Here is a 21,812-nt window from a genome sequence, read left to right on the forward strand (position 1 = left end):
GAAATCCACATCTTATTTTGACTGCTTCTTATATAAAATTCGTATATTATTTTGATTGTTTCTTGTTTAATTATAAGATGGTTCAGATGTTTTATGTTCACAGGTGACTGCTGATATGTTTTATGAAATTTGCATATTATTATGATTCCTCCTTGTTTAATTACAAAATGGTTTAGATGTTTTATGTTCCCAGGTAGTTGTGCTGTTTACATCATCCGAAGAAATTATATGTATATATATATATATATATATATATATATATATACATATATATACATATATATATATATAGTATATAAAGTAAAAAATAGATATCTTTATAATATTATGTGCTCTCATTATCAAATAATATGTGATAAAATATGTAATCTTTATATGGTGTATATAGGTCGTGTACATCGGAATTACTGCATTTTATTTTCAGTTTCAACATGATGTGGATCAAGATCTGGACGTCTGCATTTATTTAGGAATAGAGTTTCATAAAATGTGCTCTATTCCTTCGCGTTTATCGGGTAGGTAGGTCGATATACGAATACATAAATTTTCATCTAATCTCAATTGACTAGAAAAAAATTTGTAATTCGTTTCGCGATTTATTTTGCTTTTTCCAAATTATTATAATTATTATTGTTCTAAAATATTTGGCATTAGTAAGTAGAGTCTTAGCTCGTGGGTCTCCGTATGCAGCAACCTCCAAGTGGTGAGACCTGGAAATCGATATTACTTGCAATACATAAAAAATGTAAGTAATGTAAGTACTGTCGAGCTAATGGCTGCATTTAAATTCAATCAAAATTTATTACGTCTTACGATGATTGTTTCTATTTTTCCATATTGTTCATTTATCGTGTCAATGAAGATATAAATAGATTGTTTTATTATTTAATGCATTCATTATTCTATTTGTTTTGAAATTATATACAAGCGGATATGCAATATAATATTTTTTTATCGATATGTATAATGAAATTATATATAATATATATGTATTTCCTTTTGCAGTATTCTAGGCGCAATGTATCTATACGACAAACACCAATAAGATCGATATGTAAAAATCTACTTTACCATCACTTAATAATTAGGAATGTTTTCATCGCTACCGATAAGTACATTCCTGTTTTACCATTCTACCATCGATAACTATATTCCTGTTTTATCTTCTCATATTATCTATTTTTTGTATTTCGACTCGTGTTATCAATGAAGATATAAATAATGTTATTATTTAATGCATTCATTATTGTATCTGTTTTAAAATCATATACATAAATTTAGAAATAAAATGCGTACTCTGTGATAATAGCTATCCAGCGTGTATATAACTATAAAACTTTTATTATTACCGAATATTTTAACGTTACGGTTTAAATTTTACGGATAAATGTGTAGGTGTTACGGAAAGTCAATATACGGAAAGTCAATATAATTTATTTATACTTTCGTCTTACATACGTATCTATTTTGTGTAAAATGCGAGTGAGCATTCACCTGTAGGAAGCATTTACATCGATACGATGTATCGAAAGAAGAGATAAGGTTTTTCTAACGCGCTTTTAGTTCATTTTTTCTCCGCATTCGTCGCTGAAGTTGCACATGTCTCTAGGGATATTGGTTCACAGCCTTAACTGTTGCTATAATAAACGATTCAATTTGAATTAAATTCGATGCTGTAAACGGTTGAATGCTGACATTTTATTATCTACTTAATAATGGCTTTACGTCGACGTCGAAGAGATGATTTCACCCATTCTTTGAATAATTTTCGTAAGTCGATATATTTGAAAAGTTAACGCTACAAATAGTTTAGATAAATAATCATTTTAATTCGAATAACATGTAGAGATTTCCTGATATACATCAGACTACGATTATACTCAATTGTAATGTAATAACTTCATCTATCATTTTTCAGAATCACATAATTCATTAAAACCAATTGTCAGAAAAAAATGCGACATTAATTTATCTGAAGATACAAGTATTGGGAATAATGAATTTACGATACAAAACGACAAGGAGAATTATTCGCCAATATCTCAGAACAAAAGAAGCGATAAATCATACAAAAAATTTGATAATGTACTGTTTGTACTGGATAGCAAATTAAATCCAACAGAAGCCAGTTTAACGAAACAAGAAATCTATAAGCGGCTTTCTGAAAAGTATGTTTCTTCGCCACAACAATTTACTGAAAGATTAATAACTATTATAGAAGAGTCTATTATAAACAGTACCATTAATGCGAGCAATAACTCTCTTATTAATTTTAATAAAATAAGTAAGGAGTTGAATAAAATGTCTAATAACATAGAAAATGAATCAATGCCAGAAAAAATGCTTTCTTCGACAATAAATATATCGCCAAGTAGAGAAATATCGAAAATTGCAAATTCTACTAATTCTATTAACTCTACTCAAATTACAAATGATAAATATTCTTCGGAAGTACAATCATTATTATCCATACATCCAGATTCTTACAAAATGAAAACACCAAGTCCAGTTAACACAGGCAAGAAAGTATATCGTAAGACACCAATAAATATTTTTAAATCAAAAAACAAGAAATTACGTGATGTATCTGTTATACCATCTATTTCATCCGATTCATCATTCGAGTATCTAGAAGCTCAATGTGAAAGATTATTTCCTAATGAAAAAAAAAATCTTGTATCCGTGCCTACCGTGCAAGATAGTAGTTTGTTAAGTATGGATCATGTTTTTACAATTTGTGAACAACAGATGGCTTCGTTAAACAGTACAGATGATATAAAAATTCGAAAGAAAAATGAAAGTTCAGTTCAAGAATCGAAACAAAGATCGAAGAATTCGAGTTGTTCTTATCTACATTCAATACCAGAGAATTTTGTTTACAAAGATGAAGATAAAAGTAAGAATGTGAAAAAAGTATCTCATAAAAGATGTAAAAGAGAGTTAGATTCTGAATACTTGAATTGTGCGGATGATTTAAATAAAAGTCTTTTATCAGAAATCGTCATAAAACGACGCAGATGTCTAGATACAGCAAAGAAAATGATGGAAATTAATTCGGAGTGTAATATAATGAAAGAACAAAAAAAATCAAAACCGTATTGTAAATCGACATTAGATATTAATTCAAATAAACCACAAGATAACAACAATCAATTTATGAAGGTATTAATGTCTTGCGAGGATTATCATAATTATTTGGATGATCGATTAACAATATTAGATGCATCTTTAATTAACTCTACGTTTAATTCGACTATAAATAAATCTAATAAAAGTAATATTAATATTAATGCGATCACAAGTAAGAAGAAAGCATCTCCAAGATCATCATCCAGTTCTTTTTCTTCTATGTCATATAATGAAAATTATGAAAAAGTTTTAGCGAGATGGAATATTCATGAAAATAATGAAAAAAAATCTGAGACAGTTGTGAAGAATAACAATAAGTCTCACTTTTTTACAACACCTGGAAAAATGTTAACGAAAGAAAAACGCACACGAAAAATGTATTTCTCAGATTTATGTACAGGAAGAAAACAAATATCACCATTGAAACCTTCAATGAATCGTAATTCAAATTACAATACTAAGTTATCGTCGGGACGTATGTATAAAAATGAAAATCTGAAGTCCAAAAAAGCATCATCTCTAAGAAGATTATCCAAGCAAAATGTCACATCTATAACTAAAAATAAAGAAAACAAAAAGTGAATTAATAACACGGTAGTTAGATTTATAAGCACCTAATATAAATCTGGATATATTAATACATTTTTTTTCAATAATCTTACTTGTCAACTCGTCAAAAGATATTATGTTGGTAATTATATTGTAGAATTACACTTGCTAATAACGAACATAATAAAAAGTGTATAATTAAGTTCATTTAACAAAGAATGTGTTTACTATTTGTTAAGATGATTCATAAAAGTTTAAAGACAACATTGGTAGCGTTTTTATAACAAGGATGATCTATTCTAATAATTTTTGTTGATCACATGTATATGATATTAAAAAATAGTTTAGTAAATAAAATATAAAAATTGTTATATTATGATAGTATAATACAATAATATTAACATTAAGCTTTTACGTTTTATAAATTCTATGTAATATCAATAGTTTAATTTTATGTTTGTAAATAGAATGTAATTTCATAGTTACTTCAAATTAGTTTAAATGATTAGTTGCTAGATGGTGCTTGAAGTGCAAATAATTAATTGAATACAATCATTCCAAACGCAAACTCAAACTTGAAAAAATTAAATACTTCTAGTAATATACGCACCTTTATAGACATTCAATATAACAGAAACGTATATATACAAAATCATTCTGTTTGTAGATACGTCAATGTATCATTCGTATGCTTATTAAAAATAACTAATAATAAATTTAGATATATCAAATATCTATAATGTGGATTAATCGAAACTCTTTTTGAATGTCTTTTTATTCCATATTTAGAAATATAAATTTTTAACTTGATATAAATGTGTATATATTTATATATTTATACGAGAAAAATCCTTTTATAATACAATTCGAATAAAAAATTTTGTTCGTTTAAATTATAAATTTAAAAATGTTAAAAATTACGATTTTTGCCTTAGTTTCAGTTTATTTGGTAATAATTTAATATCTAGAATTTTTTCATTTGAAACGCGCTATAAGTTAACAACCTGCTGAATAAAGTACTGTTGATAGTTGCACGCAATCGATAACCGTATTTGTTGTGTTTTCGTCGTTATCTATTTTAAATAGAAGTTTATAAAAAGTCCGAATACTTTCTAATTAATAATTCTTCGTTATCTGTAATATGGGGATTTTGTGTGCATCTTGTTGCAAAGTATCATCTTCGTGTGACGACTTAACACCCGATTTGGTAAATATTACTTTCAAAGATTATATATGGAATCTAATATTTATTATTATGATTATATGAATTTATATTCAATTATTTATATCTTCTTAATTAAATATGTTTAATTAATTATGTTTGTATTTTTGAAAAGGTATAATACAAACTAATACAAAATATTTTCATAATTAATTAAAAAAATAACTTGTTGCTATCGATAAGAAAAATCAATGAGCAAACTTTATAGACGTAGAATGGATTTATTAAGGTTTTGATTATGAATTTTTAATACTAATTCATGTTTTCTTTTTTTTTCTTCTTCTTCTTCTTTTTTTTTTTTTTTTAGGAAACAAGGCGAAGAAGGCAAATGGAAGCAGCCGAAAAGAGAATAGCAGAACAGGAACAACGAGGTATAAAAGATATTGAGTCGGTTAAGAGGAAACAGAAACGTACTTTGGAACTACAAAAACTTGAAGAAGAAGCTGGTAATATGAGTGGGCAAGGGAAACTTAAGGTACAATGTATGATTAATGTAATGCAGACAAGGCTTGAAATTTATATATTTTTTATATATTAATATTCTTAATATAAGATTGTAGTTAGAAATTGAAACTATTTTTTATAAGATTTTAATTAAAATTATTGATTTATTACAGTGGCAAGTAAATTGAATCAAGAAAAATGGGTACACATAAAGTGCACTTATTTAAAAACGAATGATTTTATACATATTATATGTCTTGCATAAATGTGCGAAGACTGTTAAGAAAACAGTAAAATGTCTTATTGGCTATACTATGTGATATAATATCTTCTAAAGATACTATACATTTAGAATTTCTATTAGTAACATAATGTTTCTTATCTAAAAATACATTTTATTATTTAATACAACAGTTTTTCTTGTCGTTAGATAAGTTGTAGCAAATAGAAAGATTTTTCTGTATTACAAGTATTTACAACAAATTATATGATACTTATATTGCATATTTTATAGCTTCTGTATCATTATTGAGACTTTTTTTCTATTGTAATACTTTTCAATTAATATTTTATATATATATATATATATACACACACACATACACAGATATACACTTCTTTTTAATCATTGTTGCAGAGTTATTTATTTTCTTATGTAAATGTGCAGAAGAACATACAAACTTGTGCATATTTTTGATTATTATAAGAGTAATTATAGCTGTTTATTAAGTATTAACGCAACAACTGAATGATCCATTATTTGTATTATTAAAGTGTATACTTTCAGTAATTATCCATATCAACAAATATAAAATATAAAATGATTTTTACTAAATGTTTCGATTCGGAGATAAAAGACTAAATTTGCCAATTATTGTTTACAAATAAATTATATACTACGTAAAAATAAAATTTTTTAACATGGTAATTTATTTCATTATGCAATTAAAGTATGTATATAAAGTGCATGGTATTAATATTGCCGGACGACCCTATTTAAAATGTCTGTTATACGTTATGTTAAATTATATAGAGTATATTTTTGTTATTAACACGTACAATCTTAGATATAAATTTTCAAGTGATATCAAGTCACATTTCATATATATATTTTTCTGAATAGAAATTGTAGATCGTTATGTTATATAAAAGTGTTTATTGTGGTAAAAAGATTATCCTAATTTTTAGTTATGTAATAAATTATATTCATCTAAATAGTATCTAAGTATGATTTACTATACGATAAAAAATCTTATATTAATAAAATATAAAAGATTGTAATTCAAATTATTTTGAGTTATCAAGTTAGTAATTCATGATGCAGATGGCAGTACCAGTTCTACGTACCATTAGTATTCTACTAACGTACTTTTTAGTTCGTTATACGAGTCCTTCTTATTCGATTCGTCGCGATGTGTAAATGATAATAATTAACAACAAGGTTTACTGTTCCGTTTAGACGTGATTAACTATATCGATTAATTTTTCCGATTAAACGTAACGGTTAAATAAACTACAATATATTTCTAAGTATTAATCGAAACATAAACAAATATCAAATAATCATTAACAATGTTCAAGTATATTAACAATCAAGAATAGAAATAACAAAACGATAAAAAAGGCTTTAATATAAATAAATTCGTAGACAAGACCATCCCATTAATAAAATAAACGATGGTAAGTTAACAAGAAATTACAATCATTTATTATAAATTTTTAAACTCGAATATATGCCTTTTATTCTTTGATAACAAAAAAAAAAAAAAAAAAAAAAAAAAAAAAAAAGGCTAGGAGCCTAGCTACGAATATAAAATCATTCAAATTTGAAATTAGAAAAAGAGAAAAAAATGAGTGAAATTTTCTTTCGTGCGAATTTAAATTTAAAAAAAAAAAAAGAAAAAAACCAGTATTTGTACGTCCAAAAAATGGCGCGTAATCGTTATCCCTTTCTCTCTCTTTCTCTCTCTCTCTCTCTCGCACGCACGGTAATCTCTATCCAAAGATGGCGCTGCAGTTTAAGCGGCGCGAGCGTCGAAACAGCGCATGCGCGATAATTACTACGGGCATAGCACGCAGTCGAATGGTGGGGGTTCGAAGAAGGCGGTGCTTAGTACGACTGGAGAACTGGAACGATACGGAATTCGGACCGGACCGGGCCGTGGGACAGTAGACAAGGAGGAGAGTCCCAAGATGGCGAAGCTGGGATGAAACGGTGTCGCATCGTGGGGGCGGTTAGTCGTCGATTTCTCACGGTAGACTGTGCATCCGTTATGCGCGTTATCACCGGCAACTTGCCTTGACTTTCTACGGTCGATCGAGGTTTAGCGATCGAGATTTTCGATGCTGTACAAGTCGTATTATTCGATCGCGATAAAAGGCGCGAGGAAAGAAGAAGTGTCGTATTCATCTTTCTCGTCTTTCGTTCTCTTCTTATTCTTATTCTTATTCCATTTACTTCTTTCATTACATTTTCTCGGTGTTATCGGAAAGAAGAAGAAGAAAGGGAAATCGTGCGCGGGAAGATTGACGCTAAAGTGATTCAATAAAATAATATAAAATTAAATAAAGTAAAGTAAAATAAGATAAAACGAAGTAAAGCAAAAATAGAGAAAGAAAGAAAGAAACAAACAAACAAACAAACAAACAAAGAAATAAGGGAAAGAAAAAGGAAAAGAAATCCGTGAGAAAAAGATATAGAAAACGTTCGAAAGGGGGAATCGCGTGTGTGCCATCATTATCCGTATAAGAGAGAAGGTAAACAAAACGGTATGAGCGCGGTACTGAACAGTGTTGTTGGAGGTGCTGGTGGAGGTGGTGGAGGTAGCACAACCGCCGAATCGGCAACCGGTCTACTCGATCCCGACGTTGAGACCATTATCGAAGAAAAGAATCAATTGATCAGCCGGCAATATGCAGAGATCGAAAGACTTCAAAGAGAACTCAGAGAAGTCATCGGCGAACGCGATGCTCTAATCTGCGAGGTATCGAAATTCAAGTTCGAGCGCGAGATGACCGACCTCAAACGTCTTCACGATGATAGGTATGTGTTTTTTTATTTTACATATATTGTAACAATTATATATTTACATATATACATTCTTTTTTGTTCACGTTATTATTAACAATGACGTCTTTTCAAAAATCAAAGCAATCGACGGTGATTTCAAACAGCTAACGTACTTGCATATATCTTATATCTTATTGCGACATTAAATTAATCTTCTTGCGCTTGCAAAGATCAAGGCGCATTCCTATGTAATAGAAAACAATTTTTATATACGAACTTTCTCTTACTACTCGTATTTATGTGTGTTTATATGTATACGAATGTATATGTATGTACATATATGTATATACAGGTATTCATAAGAAGAGACGTTATAAATCAGTATCTCAAATTTCCAACGGTTTTTGGTGTCTCACGTATGAGAGACGAATATCGAGGTTAGGTTTCGTTCGAAATTTCGTTCGGTATATTACGTACCTATGTATAGGTATAATATAACTATAGCTATACCTAGCTTTGTTACCTCGAAGCTGCTCGTCCAATCAAGAGATGACCTTTTCCTTTCCTTTTTTTTCTCTCTTTTTTTTTTTTTTTTTAATTCTTGTTAATTACGGCTTCCTAATCATTAAAACCTTTGATCGATATATATATATATATATATGTATGCACATATATGTATGCATATATTACACACATACATTAATACATACGAAATATAAATGAATAGATTACTCAAGTATTAATCGTACAGTAAAAATAATAGAAATAGATTTCCATTTTGTTTGTACGAATATTCTTATAACTCGCTCTATATACATATATAATGGATATAAAGTTGTTTATAGATTTTAATATGGAAAAAGGAAGTTTGTAGTACTTTATCGTAAGGGGAATACACGGTAGAGGTTACTGTTATATCCGGATAAAGAGTGTCAGTTAATACGAAGGATATATCTACTTCTGTTATGTAAACACCAAGGCACAGTTTGTTGACATACAGGAGGCCATGTAACACGCAGGCAAAAGCCTTCACTTTTCGTTCTTTCGTTTAATCTTTCAAACGATCTCATAAGAGTAGCTTAACCGATGGTTATTATAATCGTGACACGGATTCCGGAATAGAACGTGCAATTGACACCGTATAACACTCGGAAATATTATCCATTGTCTCGAATTCGGTCAAATTTTTCGATATATCGATCGTCTTCCATGTTACGTATATGTATATAGGTATCTATGTATGTACTTACGTACATAAGAAATACTACATTTTTATTAATTAACTTAACTTCTTATCGAGATATATTTAAACGTTATTATTATATGATTCTTTTTCTAATTTTTATATTTACGTATATACGTATTTGTATATATATGTATGTATATATATAGAAGTTATTACATAAGGCGATTCTTTTAACTCGTGATATCAACGAATAAGCGATGATTACAACGAGTTAATTTCTTTATATATATATATATATATATATATATATATATATAATTATGACGTATATACATACAATTTTATATATATAATTATTATATATTTATAATTAATATATATATATACATATACATATATAAGACATACTTAATTACATTAATACATACAATTATTAATAATGTAAAAATACATTATTACATAAATACAATAAATACATTAATACAATTTTATGTACATATAAATAATACATTTTATATACGTATAAACGAGACATTCGTTTTCATAGAATTTTATATACATATATATGTACATATATATGAGAAATATCATAGATAAAATTTATATCGTGTATATATATATATATATATATATATATATATATATATATATATATATATATATATATATATATATATATATATATATATATATATATATATATAAATTTCAACTGTACTCTCGACGGTTAACGGTTAACAAGATAGAATATATAATACAACCTTGGCTAGTTTCCATCGATATATTATATTTTATCGATATACTAATACGTATCTATCAATAAAATAGAATAAAAAACATCGACAACGAAATTCACGAGTATATACCACCATATTGCTTGTCAACTTTCTAAAGAAACCGAATTATCGAAAATACATATTAGATTGGCATTATATTGGCGTAGAAAATCGTATCAACAACTTTTTGTTCGATCGAATCGTTTTTTTTTTTTTTTTCTTTTTTAAAGCTATTAACAAACTTCGCACTCGATTAATTTTTGCTTCTATTAGGATGGAGAATCTTTTAATCTTTTATCGATGCCCCTTCATCGGTTTTATAGTCTTCGATAAACACAGTTTTTTCGTTTCCATTTACATACGAATTTTTATTATCGGTAAGGACAATAGGTTAAAATGAAATAGTAAATATGTGTGTGTGTGTGTGTGTGTATCAATATGAGAGAAAGAGAGAGAGAGAGAGAGAGAGAGAGAGAGATAGAGAGAGTATCATATTCTGCACTTTACTTAACGACGAAGACGATGACAACGACGATGATGACAACGAAGAATATAAATTGCGATCTTTTTTTCGTATATATTTATTTACGTGTTTTTGTTGTTGTTGTTTCTGCAATTTTTTTTCTTTTCCTCATTTTGTTTTTTTTTTTAAATTTATTTTTTAATTTTTTTTTTTTTTTTTTTCCCCCCCCAAGACGTGCTTCTAAAATAATTTTATCGAACGACGCGCGTTGATAATGCCTTGAGATATCTGGCGTGACTCATGATAAATTTAACATCATCACGTACCAGATAAATCTATATGTCAATATACATATTTGCGTTTGGTTGATTTTCTACAGAAAATTGAACGCGTTGAATACACGTACATGCATATAATATATACATGGATATGCTTTTATACGTATGTAACGTGTGCGTGTGGTAAAGTAGATCGAAGTAGTTGAAAGATAGATTGAGAGAAAGAGAGATAGAGCTTTCTCTTTATATATATATATATATATATATATATATATATATATATATATATAAATTGTAGTTGTCTCAATATGGAACATAACGGAAGTGAGAATCTATCTTTGTGATCTATGATCGAAATTCGTCGTAATTTTGACAGAAAGAAAAAGAAAAAAAAGAAAATTGTTAACAAGAATAATAATAGAAAAATTTAAAAATAAGTTGAATCATATCATAGAAATTTCTGATTAATTTATAGTAATTTATAGAAATTTCTAATTAATTTAATAGTATCTTTGGTTTCATTAATTTGCATAGTTATCAAATTGATTTATACATAAGTATGTTGTATAGTTATAATGACGTTTGTAATGTTATGAATCGATTCAATGAATATTACGCATGATGAATACCTATTTTCGTCTTAATCGTAATTTTGTAACAAAGTTCTCGTTCAAATCGACTAATTAGGGACTGAAGTGAAAGATAGAAATTTTGGATTTAACTCAATTCGAAGTTAGAATTCGTAGCGGATATCTTTGTCTTAATCTTTGAAACTTCGAAAAACAAGAAATCGTTAAATCGACCAATTAGAAAGTTAGGAAATAGAGAAAGAAATAATGAATTAATCCCTTGATAAATAATATTTAAAAAATAGATAGATATTCGAAATATTGTCTACATAGTTGCAATTTTGAAATGAACGAAGTCCACATTATTGTGAATCGAGTAATTTAAAAATGAAAAAAAAAAAAAAAAGAAAAAGGAAAAACTTTTGACGTCAAGCCCAATTTAATTATTGACGAGTCAAAAGTTCTTAAGTAATTTAAAAAATTAATTACTCTTTTTCGAGACTTTTCATTCTAAATTTCTTTCTTTTTTTTTTCTTCTTTTTTCAGATCGTAAAATTACTAATTGGAGTAAGTTCAAAAAGTTTAGAAAATGAATAATTGATTTTTGAAAAATCATTTGGGAACTTTTTTCTACCTATCGCCTTGTAAATAACTTTAAAGCATTCCAATTTTTTTTATGTACGCGCGCGCGTGTGTGTGTAAAGAAAAAAAAAAAAAAAAACTTTTTAAATCAGTTAATTAAAATGGAAAAGAAAAAAAGAAAAAGGTAGGAATTCAGCACATTTTCTTTTCTTTTTCTTTCTTTCTTTCTTTTCCTTACTCTTACGTAAAAATCAAACGAGATCAATGCGTTACGTGAAGGGTGTATAAAGAGGTTATTTCCTTATATACCCAGGAAGTTCGACAAGTATCCCTTAAAAAGATTTCTCGAATAAAAACACGTGTAACAGGAATCGTTAGATCTCTGTTTAGAAGTCTAATGATGATCGAACAACAAGCATAGTAGAAATGCGTGTAATTTATTAATGAGAATCACTTAAATACAAACGTTTGTTGATGTCTCTCGTTCTCTCTCTCTCTCTCTCTCTCTCTCTCTCTCTCTCTCTCTCTCTCTCTCTATCCATCCATCCATCTATCTATCTATCTATCTATCTATCTATTTATCTGTCTCTCTTTCTCTCCCTCTTTTTCGATATCGTCTCGATCAGACGACGAAGGTTGATTGTGAGACTCACGTGGGACGTGACTTCGAAAGAAGTTTGAACAAGTTGGCATATCGTACCTTCATCTTTAGTATGAGGAAGAAGTAAACAAGAAAAAAGGAGAGAAAAAAAGAAAAAGAAAAGAGAGAGAGAGAGAGAGAGAGAGAGAGAGAGAGAGAGAGAGAAAAGAGGATAATTTTATGCTCGCGAGCATAGACAGATAGAAAGAAAGAAAGAAAGAAAGAGTTAATGCCGTTCCCACAAGATTGAATAATATATCTATGCATTATATCACGACCCTCGTGAATGCGTACATAGTATCATTAATTACTAATTGCCATGGTAATAATGAGATATAACCAGGTTCTGGTATAATATACGTATGTATCTATATAAAGGGTGTCTCGTAAGAGATGTTCGTTTATTTCGATGAAATTTTTTTTCTCTCTTTTTTTTTTTTAAGTTTCATTTTTTATTTTTTTTGCAAATCCCAACGTACGATTTTCTCGATCATTGTGGATCATTTAGATCATAGAATATCGAATACTCGTTGAGTACGAGCTTCTTCAAACGATGATACTTTTTTTCTTTTTTTTTTTTTCGAAGATTTTCTTGGTCGTTAATTTCTGCTATTATCCTGTAAAAATCCGGTTCTCTCGGAACTTTCGTTAATAATTATTATTCACGACTAGCTTTATCTTTTCGGTTGGATCTTTTCTATGAAAGATCTTCCTTTGTGAAAATGTTCTTTAATTATCTCGCATTTTATGGCCTCTCTCTCCCTTTCTCCCTCTCTCTCCTTTTTTTTTTTTTTTTTGATCTTGAACGTTACCACAAATATATTCATTCATGTTCATCACCAGTTTTATGTATCTAGGATAGAGAATTTGTGAATTATAGCAAATTTACGAAATGTTAATTATTTTCTTTTCTTTTCTTTTCTTTTCTTTTCTTTTCTTTTCTTTACTTTTCTTTTCTTAAATGTACTCAAATTTGCGTCAGAGATAAGTACGTATCTTCGTGCAAGCATAAAATTAAAAAAAAAAAAAAGGATATCCATTGTCAATAAAATAGATGGTGACTTTTGAGATACTCTGTGTATGTGTGTGTATGTATGTGCGGAACAGCTGTTTAGAAAAAAAATGTTTGATGGAAGAAAATTTTTATCGTTCTTTTCTTCCTTCTCTCTCTCTCTCTCTCTCTCTCTCTCTCTCTCTCTCTCTCTCGTATTTCTTATTTATTTTTTTTATAAATTTTAAAAAATTTTTTAACAACAATGCCGTAATGTTACGTACAAGTATCTGAAAAAAGAAATAAAAAAAGAACTTTTATTTCACATTGTTCGCACATCTAAATTAATCGTGAATGTTCCTTTTCTTTTTTTTTTTTTTTAAATCGTATTAATCATATAAATTACTATTAGTACATTATAATTTTATACCAGTATAAAAAGTAACATTATAATTTTTCTCAAGTTTATACAATCTTCCTTGTAGAGATAAAGAAAACAAAATACCCCCCTCCCCCAAAAAAAAAAAGAAAAAAAAAGAAAAAGAAAAGAAAACGGAAAAGAATGACATTTAGAAGAGAAATAAGGAAGAATAATGTTTGCGATAAAGTGATTAGACGAATTTGAAAGTGTAGCATAAATTCATTAAGATCTTGGATAGGATTAATTATAACAAGTTGAAAAATTAAACGAAAAACTTTTTCTTTTCTTTTTTTTTTCTTTTTTTAAAGGACTTGAGAATGAATAGAAAAGGTTCGCGTGGCCTTGAGAGAACGTTAGCCAGGACCATGATGCAAACCTTATAGCAATCTCTCTCTCTCTCTCTCTCTCTCTCTCTCTCTCTCTCTCTCTCTCTCTCTCTTTCTCTCTCTCTCTTTCTCTCTCTCTTTCTCGAGCAGCAGCAGCAGCAGCAGCAGCAGTAGTAGTAGTAGTAGGACCGGTTCAGAGATGATTCCGAAAAAAATCTGGGTATAGCTATAGCATTTCTCTCGAGTTAAAATATTTTCTACTTCGTATCGTGCGAGCCAAGAGGAAGAGACACGAAGTATATCTTCCGTGTCTACTTCGTCTAACGGTAATAAGATTTACTCTCTCGTCTCATGACTACCAAGAAGATGCGTATCCTTAGTAAAGATGATAGTGAGTGGTGGAATTTGTTGAATTTCTAACGGAACGAGAATTAAAATCGAAAATGGGATAGTGAAAGTATCGGGTCGATCTTATTTTCATCTCGTTCGATTTATATACACACATTACATACATATATGTATATATATATATATACATATATCGTTACCATAGATGTTAGATTTTTAAAAATATTTTACACACACACACATGTATTGTAGATGTTAAATTTAAACAAATATTTTTTTTTTTTTGCGATTAACATAATCATCGAAGTGTTTTCTCAGAAACAAAAAAGAAAGAAAGAAATGATAATGACTCGTTTTTGTTAAATTCTTAAATGGAATAAAATCGATCAAAGATAACGGGAATGTATATAATCGATCGATTTATATATCGAAATCAGATGTAAAACAATTTACTAATTTAAATCGTTACCATAATTTATCTCTGACAAATAATGATAATAATTTCGAATTGTTATTGTGAAAGAGTTTAATCGATATCGTTATCGTTCTATTCATATCGAAGTATATAATTTTAAATAAACCATGTATAGAATTTAAACGATTTGTGAAATAATTGTCGAAACTTTCAATTAAAAAAATTTTTTTTGTGAAGATTAATAATCGATCTTTTTATCGTTCGATCGATATCAAAGTAACGCTTAAAATAAATTAAGAAAAAAAATAAAAGAGAGAGAGAGAGAGAGAGAGAGAGAGAGAGAGAGAGAGAGAGAAGAAAAAGAAAGAAAACAGAAAAAATTGCAATTACAGATATAATTATACTTAACTACATAGATTCACATATTTGTTTCCAATATCACGCTCTAAAAACGATCGACTTGCTTTCTTATAACTTGCTACTTGTTATATTTATTATCAGTGATATGTGTGTGTGTGTATATATGTGTGCGTTTATCTTTAACGAGTTATGGAACATGTTCGATTTTCTTTTTTTACTCGCACTATATGTTATACTTCGCGAATATAAGAGTAACGGAAATAAACGGTATCACTCCTCGACTAAGCTTCTATATATTATTATATTACATTATTATTTTATTATATTACATTATATTATTATATATCGAGGGGATAAGAACCATATTAGAAAAGAAGGTTACATCTTCTATACAAGGAAGAGAATTTCCGATCGAGTTCCCACCACCATCGGCATCTTTTACTCTTGCAAAGAATCATGCTACTACTTACATACTTAAATACTTACTACATACTACTTTCGATTACGACATCAAAACGTAAGAAGTAACCAAGCAGGTACTTACTTACTTACTTACACACTTCGAGGTCGACCGGTCATGCCAAATATATTCATGCGTGCCATAATTGACTCTATCGCGATTGGTTACTCACCAAGAGAGAGAAATTTGACATACATTCGACGATTGTTGTCTTTTTGATATCGCTCCTTTCGACACTTTTTTCTTTTTCTTCTTCTTCTTCTTCTTCTTCTTCGTGATTTTTAATCTCGACGTTTTTGTTTTATTTTATTTTTCTTTTTCTTAATGTTTTTTTTTTTTCTCGTAATACGAGAATAACTTTATCGATTAAGACCGTAAAAGAAGGAGAAAAAAAATTTGGTCTCATAAATTAACGAATACGATAACTTTTTAAAACTGTGTTTTATTTAATTTTTGTATATTTATTTTTTTCTTATCGAGAATTTCGTAGAAAAGTATTTATTGAAGTTCGATGACATTAATGCGATTCGATTGTTGTCTTTTTGATATCAGTTCGCTCAACACTTCTTTTTTTTCTTGCAATATGAAAATAAATTCATCGGTAAAGTCGGGAAAAAAATGGCTACTGATTTCATAAATTAAAATGATAATGATAATATTGTGTTAGTATGTTTTCTTTTCCTTTTTTCTTTCTTTCTTTTTTTTTTTTTTTTTTATCGAGAATTTCGTTGAAAGATATTAAAATCCGATAAATCGATATATCATCGATATGGATACTTTAATCCTATATAAATCAATTTTTGTTTTTTGTTTTTTTTTTCGAGTCTACACAAAAGATACAATATGAAAATTGTATAGTATTACAATATTATAATTATACTATAGTAATATAATAATTGTATTGCAGTGATTATACCGAGTATAAATTATATTAAGTAAAAAATATTTACGATATTTGGGACACGAAGTAACAATTTATTTCCTGATCAAAAAATCGAATCGAACTATATAAAAAAAATATGTAGATGTGCGTACGTGTGTGTTCTCTGAAAGTTACATGTCGTGTTAAACTTTTGATATAAAAAAAAAAGAAAAAGAAAAAAGAATCATATAGCAATCATGTGCATCAACTTTGATAATTGATTCGAATTAAGTTCCTCGACTCGGAGATAATAGTTTTTTATCGATCGTAATTAGTACTGCTGATGTGTCTGCTGATGGTTGAGAAAAAGTAATAAAAAATAAAAATTAAAAAAATTAAAAAGAAATATTTATTCAAGATCATCGAAGAACTTTGATAACATTTGTGAAGAGACTCGAAAAAGGGGCGGAGATTGATTTTTTTTTTTTTCCCCATCGAACTTAGAGTCTTCTAGAAACACTATGAAAACTTGTCGTTCTCTAGTTTTCTCTTTCATTTTCTTGGAAGTAAGTGTGAGTAAGAAAAAGATACATGGTGGTACGTAGAACATGTTTCTAGAGAATATACCTAGGAGCTGTTGCACTCCGACACCACACGGTATCGTATTACACACGGCTCGTATCGCGTACGCCTAACTGTTATTTACACGAATAACATGATGCGTACATACAATAGATAAGCAAGGCTGCATTTATACTTTTGAAGGCCCTAGATCTTCCTTGTTTTTTTTTTATTTTTTATTTTATTTTATCTTCTTTTTTCTTTTTCTTTTTTTTTTTTGTAGTTTATTCGAATTGAAAGTCGACATTCTCTTCATACTATCTCATCTTAATGAGATAATTTAATTTAAAATTTAATAAATTATCTTCTCTTAAGAAAAAGAAAGTAACACGAAATTATGTGTGTTAGATATATGTATGTATGTATGTATGTATGTATGTTCCAAAAAATGTATAAAAATAGATCTGTCTGTTTAAATTAAATTTAAAAAAATTAAAAAAAAAAGGAGTGTTCCTTTCTTTTTTTTTTTTTTTTAACTTTAATTTTGACGAATATGCTAGACAGTTTTATTTTTTTATGTTCTCGTTTGCGAGAAGTAAGGTTTTAAAATGCGACCCGATAAAGATCGAGGCCCCAGCTTGCGCCTAATAAGCCTTACGCTAAATTCGGCCCTGTTGATAAGTATAATATAACTCATTCCTAACAGTTCGACGTGGATATCATACGAGGAGTTTTATTCTACCGTGTTATCTCGTTTATCTTTTGTATAGATCGTTGGTAAAAGTATTTATTATATATTTTATACAGGATGGAAAAGTTTCTATAAGATGAGTTCTCGTTTTTTCTTTTTTTTTTTTTTTTTTTTATATTAAATTTTACTGCAATTACATTTAATTAAAACTTGTTTTCTCTTTCTTTTCTCTATTCGTTCTTGCAATGATAATTTTCTTCATAAATTAAAAATTAAATCAACTGAAATTTAGTTGAATAAATTAAATTAAATTAAATTAAATTGTTTTTTTAAGTATTTGTCAAATTAATAGATGCAATAAGAGTCAGTTTCTTTTCTAACGCGTCAAATTTTAATATTCCAGTACATATTTACGAAATGACGTTATAGCAATTACATAGAATTTTTCAATTATAATTTTTCGGTCAAGTTTATCTCTCGATGTAACTTTATTCGCGAGCATTGCGTTTTATCCTTGATCGGTTTTTCAGGTGAACAAATAGTAGACATCATCGAACGTCCTACCCGTATACATAATTTGTCTTTTCTACGTACGTCAGCTGTTGCCAAGGTCGCGAACAGAAAGCGTGCTATTTTCGCGTTTCTTCGTCCGATGTTCAAAAATATTAATATTGTTAATATTTTTCTCTTTCTTTCTCTCTCTCTCTCTCTTTCACTATTCTCTATAGATTTTACATATACAAAATTACATATATATGATATATATATATATTATATATATAATATATATATATAAAATAAAAATAAAAAAAATATACACGAAGCTCTGCTCGAAGAATTTTCTAGGAGATTTTAAAAATCGATCATATTTGTTCGAGACTTATTAACCTAATTTTTATAATTTATTAATCTAACAAATTTTGAGCTTGTAGTTTCATCGTTTGATTAATAATAATAATAATAATAATAATATATATATATATTAATCCAAAGAGTATCAAAAGAGAGTAATGAATTTTTCTAAACCATCCAATACTATTTTAATACTTTATTATACCTCCTAAAAAATATATACAGCTTAAATCACGAAAATATCATAGACATACTTTTTTCTTACTTTCTTCTTCTCTTATTTTCCTTCAATCTTCCTTTCTTTGAAATTTTGACCATTGGACTTTGTCATTGATAAAAAGTGTCGCAAAATAAAGTGAAAAAGAAAAAGAGAGAAGAGAGAAAGAGAGAGAAAAAGAAGGAATTAGAAATTAGCTCGGCGTGAGAGATATTTGCACGCCGAGAAGGACTCCGAGTTAGCAGTGGCAACATCTGGCGATCTCTCGTTTCGCTCTCATATAAACACAAGAAAGAATAAAAAGAAGATGAAGAAGAAGAAGAAGAAGAAGAAGAAGAAGGCAGTATAGTGTCGTTTGAATAAAGTTTTTCTTGAATAAGTTTGTAGACGCGATAGAAGTACTTCTTCCTCTTCTTTCATTTTCTTCCCCCACCCGCCACCCCCACCTTCCTCGCCCACTTCCCACATCTTTTTAGTTTCGAACGATACGACATTTGCGACCTTAACAATTTCAATCAATGAGTTCGTCCGTGGCAAGCTTCCAAATGTCCTAGAAAATTGAACGGATAAATTGAAGAAAGGTCACCCTCAAAAAATATATACATGTATGTGTGTGTGTATGTACATATCCTTAAAAAGAAAGGATGAATACATGTTTTTAGAATTTTCTTATTTACGAGACTATTTTTCTATAGAAAAATTTGTTCTTTAAAACCTAGAGATTGGGAGGAGGATTGAAGGGGATGCAGATGGGAGAAAAATATATCGATCATTTTTAACATTAATTTTCAAGACTTTACGAGCAATTTTTTTTATTGTTTTTCTTTTTTCTTCTTGTTTCTTCGGATTGTAAAACTACAAGCCAAAAGTTGAAACTTTTGTTGCGATGTAAACTTAAAATTAGCTTAAAAAGAAGTTCGAGAATTCTTGACCCCGTTTAAAAAACTTTTTCTTTTTGCGTCCGTTCGTTCTTATGTGTATAATCGTGAAAAATGGAAAATGTTTAAAAAGTTTTATGATAGATCTACCAAACCAAAAAAAAAAAAAAGAAGAAAAAATAAAAAGAAAAATTCGCAGTACACGCGATAGGAGGATTTCGAGAATCGGATAAGGATTCGATTAATCGGGATTGTGTTATCACGATCGAATCGACGAGATAAAGATTTTACGTTACATTTGATTGTTTCATTTATTTTTCGATATTCGATAACAAAAGAAAAATGTGTACCTGTTCTTTCTTTTTTTTTTTTTTTCTTTTTCTTTTGCGAAAAATATTCCATAATGATCGATAAGGAAGGAAATTTATTGATATTGTTTAGATTCAATTTTTTTTTCTACTTTTCTTCCGTATTAAAAAAAAATAGATAAATAAATAGACAAATAAACAATAAAGATGAATGAATGAACAAATAAATAAATAGATAAAATAATTATGAAAATGGATTTTGTTTTTTTTTTCTTTTTTTTTCGATGAATTCTTTTCGGTGATATCCAATATGAGTTTTGAGGACCCATAAGGAGATCCACAAAACAAAGCAGTGGTAGATCGCTAGAGTGGGCCACGTGGCCGAAAAGAGATTTATGTTTCCACGAAATATATTGAGCGTATTCTGTCCTACATACTTTTAGTATGCTGTTCGCGAGCGTACATACATCTGTTAGAAACGTGTTAAACACAAAGACGCGCACAGTGGTTTAAAATGCCATTCTGCCATTCTGAGCAAAATTTCCAAAATAAAACATAAAAAGAAAAGAGAAGAAGGAAAAAGAATTTTTCGTAAACGTGTTTATATTTGTTGACAAATATATTCGATAATTATAATACGATATTAATAAGATCTTAATAAAAATAATAATTTTATAATGTATAATATAATGTTATATTGACGTTATAAAATTGTAATGATTAAAATTATAATGAAATTAAAATTATAATGAAAAATTTTTTATATATATTTATAAATGTTTGTAATAATATATATATTTTTTTATCGGGTATAATACGGTCGTAAATAATCGAGAATCTCTGCGTTTTAGTTATATTTACATATAAAAAAAATAATATAAAATATATGTATAGACACATACACACATACAATATGTTTTGAGAAAATAGTATTGATATTACAATCAAAAGTCAAGATCAGACATACATATATATATGTATTCATGGTACAAAGTTCATACATCTCCGGTTACGAGATTTAATTTTCTGTCTCGTGTGGCGCAGTGAAGATAAATTATTGCCTTGATAGATCATCGTTCGATCACGTGATACCGGTGTTTTTATCGAGATAAAATCTATCTTACATTCTAAATAAAAATACTATTTCTTTTGCCCTTTTTTCTATCACAAAAAAGAGCTTTTGTTATTTTATATATACTATTATTATCCTTTTTCTCTCTTTTAATTTCACATTTCAATAAATTTAATATATGAGAGAAAAGAAAAGATATATA

At 28.3% G+C, this 21,812-nt stretch overlaps 3 protein-coding genes across 3 annotated transcripts in view; all 3 read left to right on the forward strand.

The window, feature by feature from the left end:
* The first annotated feature begins 668 nt into the window (after positions 1–668).
* Positions 669–3,880, forward strand: LOC122632289 (GATA zinc finger domain-containing protein 14-like). Its single transcript, XM_043818925.1, has 2 exons — positions 669–1,770; positions 1,919–3,880. Exons 1-2 carry the CDS (start codon positions 1,716–1,718, stop codon positions 3,709–3,711), a joined length of 1,848 nt encoding a protein of 615 aa, XP_043674860.1. The 5' UTR covers positions 669–1,715; the 3' UTR covers positions 3,712–3,880.
* Positions 3,881–4,669: 789 nt separating this feature from the next.
* LOC122632290 (small VCP/p97-interacting protein) lies at positions 4,670–6,631 on the forward strand. Its single transcript, XM_043818926.1, has 3 exons — positions 4,670–4,885; positions 5,208–5,375; positions 5,518–6,631. Exons 1-3 carry the CDS (start codon positions 4,820–4,822, stop codon positions 5,530–5,532), a joined length of 249 nt encoding a protein of 82 aa, XP_043674861.1. The 5' UTR covers positions 4,670–4,819; the 3' UTR covers positions 5,533–6,631.
* Positions 6,632–7,454: 823 nt separating this feature from the next.
* The window catches only part of LOC122632550 (IQ motif and SEC7 domain-containing protein 1), a 105,353-nt gene continuing 90,995 nt past the window's right edge, over positions 7,455–21,812 (forward strand). Inside the window, exon 1 of the mRNA XM_043819472.1 lies at positions 7,455–8,387. Within this exon, the coding sequence (XP_043675407.1) occupies positions 8,116–8,387 (272 nt within the window). The 5' untranslated portion in view covers positions 7,455–8,115. The remainder of the gene's footprint in view (positions 8,388–21,812) is intronic.

The sequence above is a fragment of the Vespula pensylvanica genome, chromosome 10, assembly GCF_014466175.1.
Source record: "Vespula pensylvanica isolate Volc-1 chromosome 10, ASM1446617v1, whole genome shotgun sequence".
NCBI lineage: Eukaryota > Metazoa > Arthropoda > Insecta > Hymenoptera > Vespidae > Vespula > Vespula pensylvanica.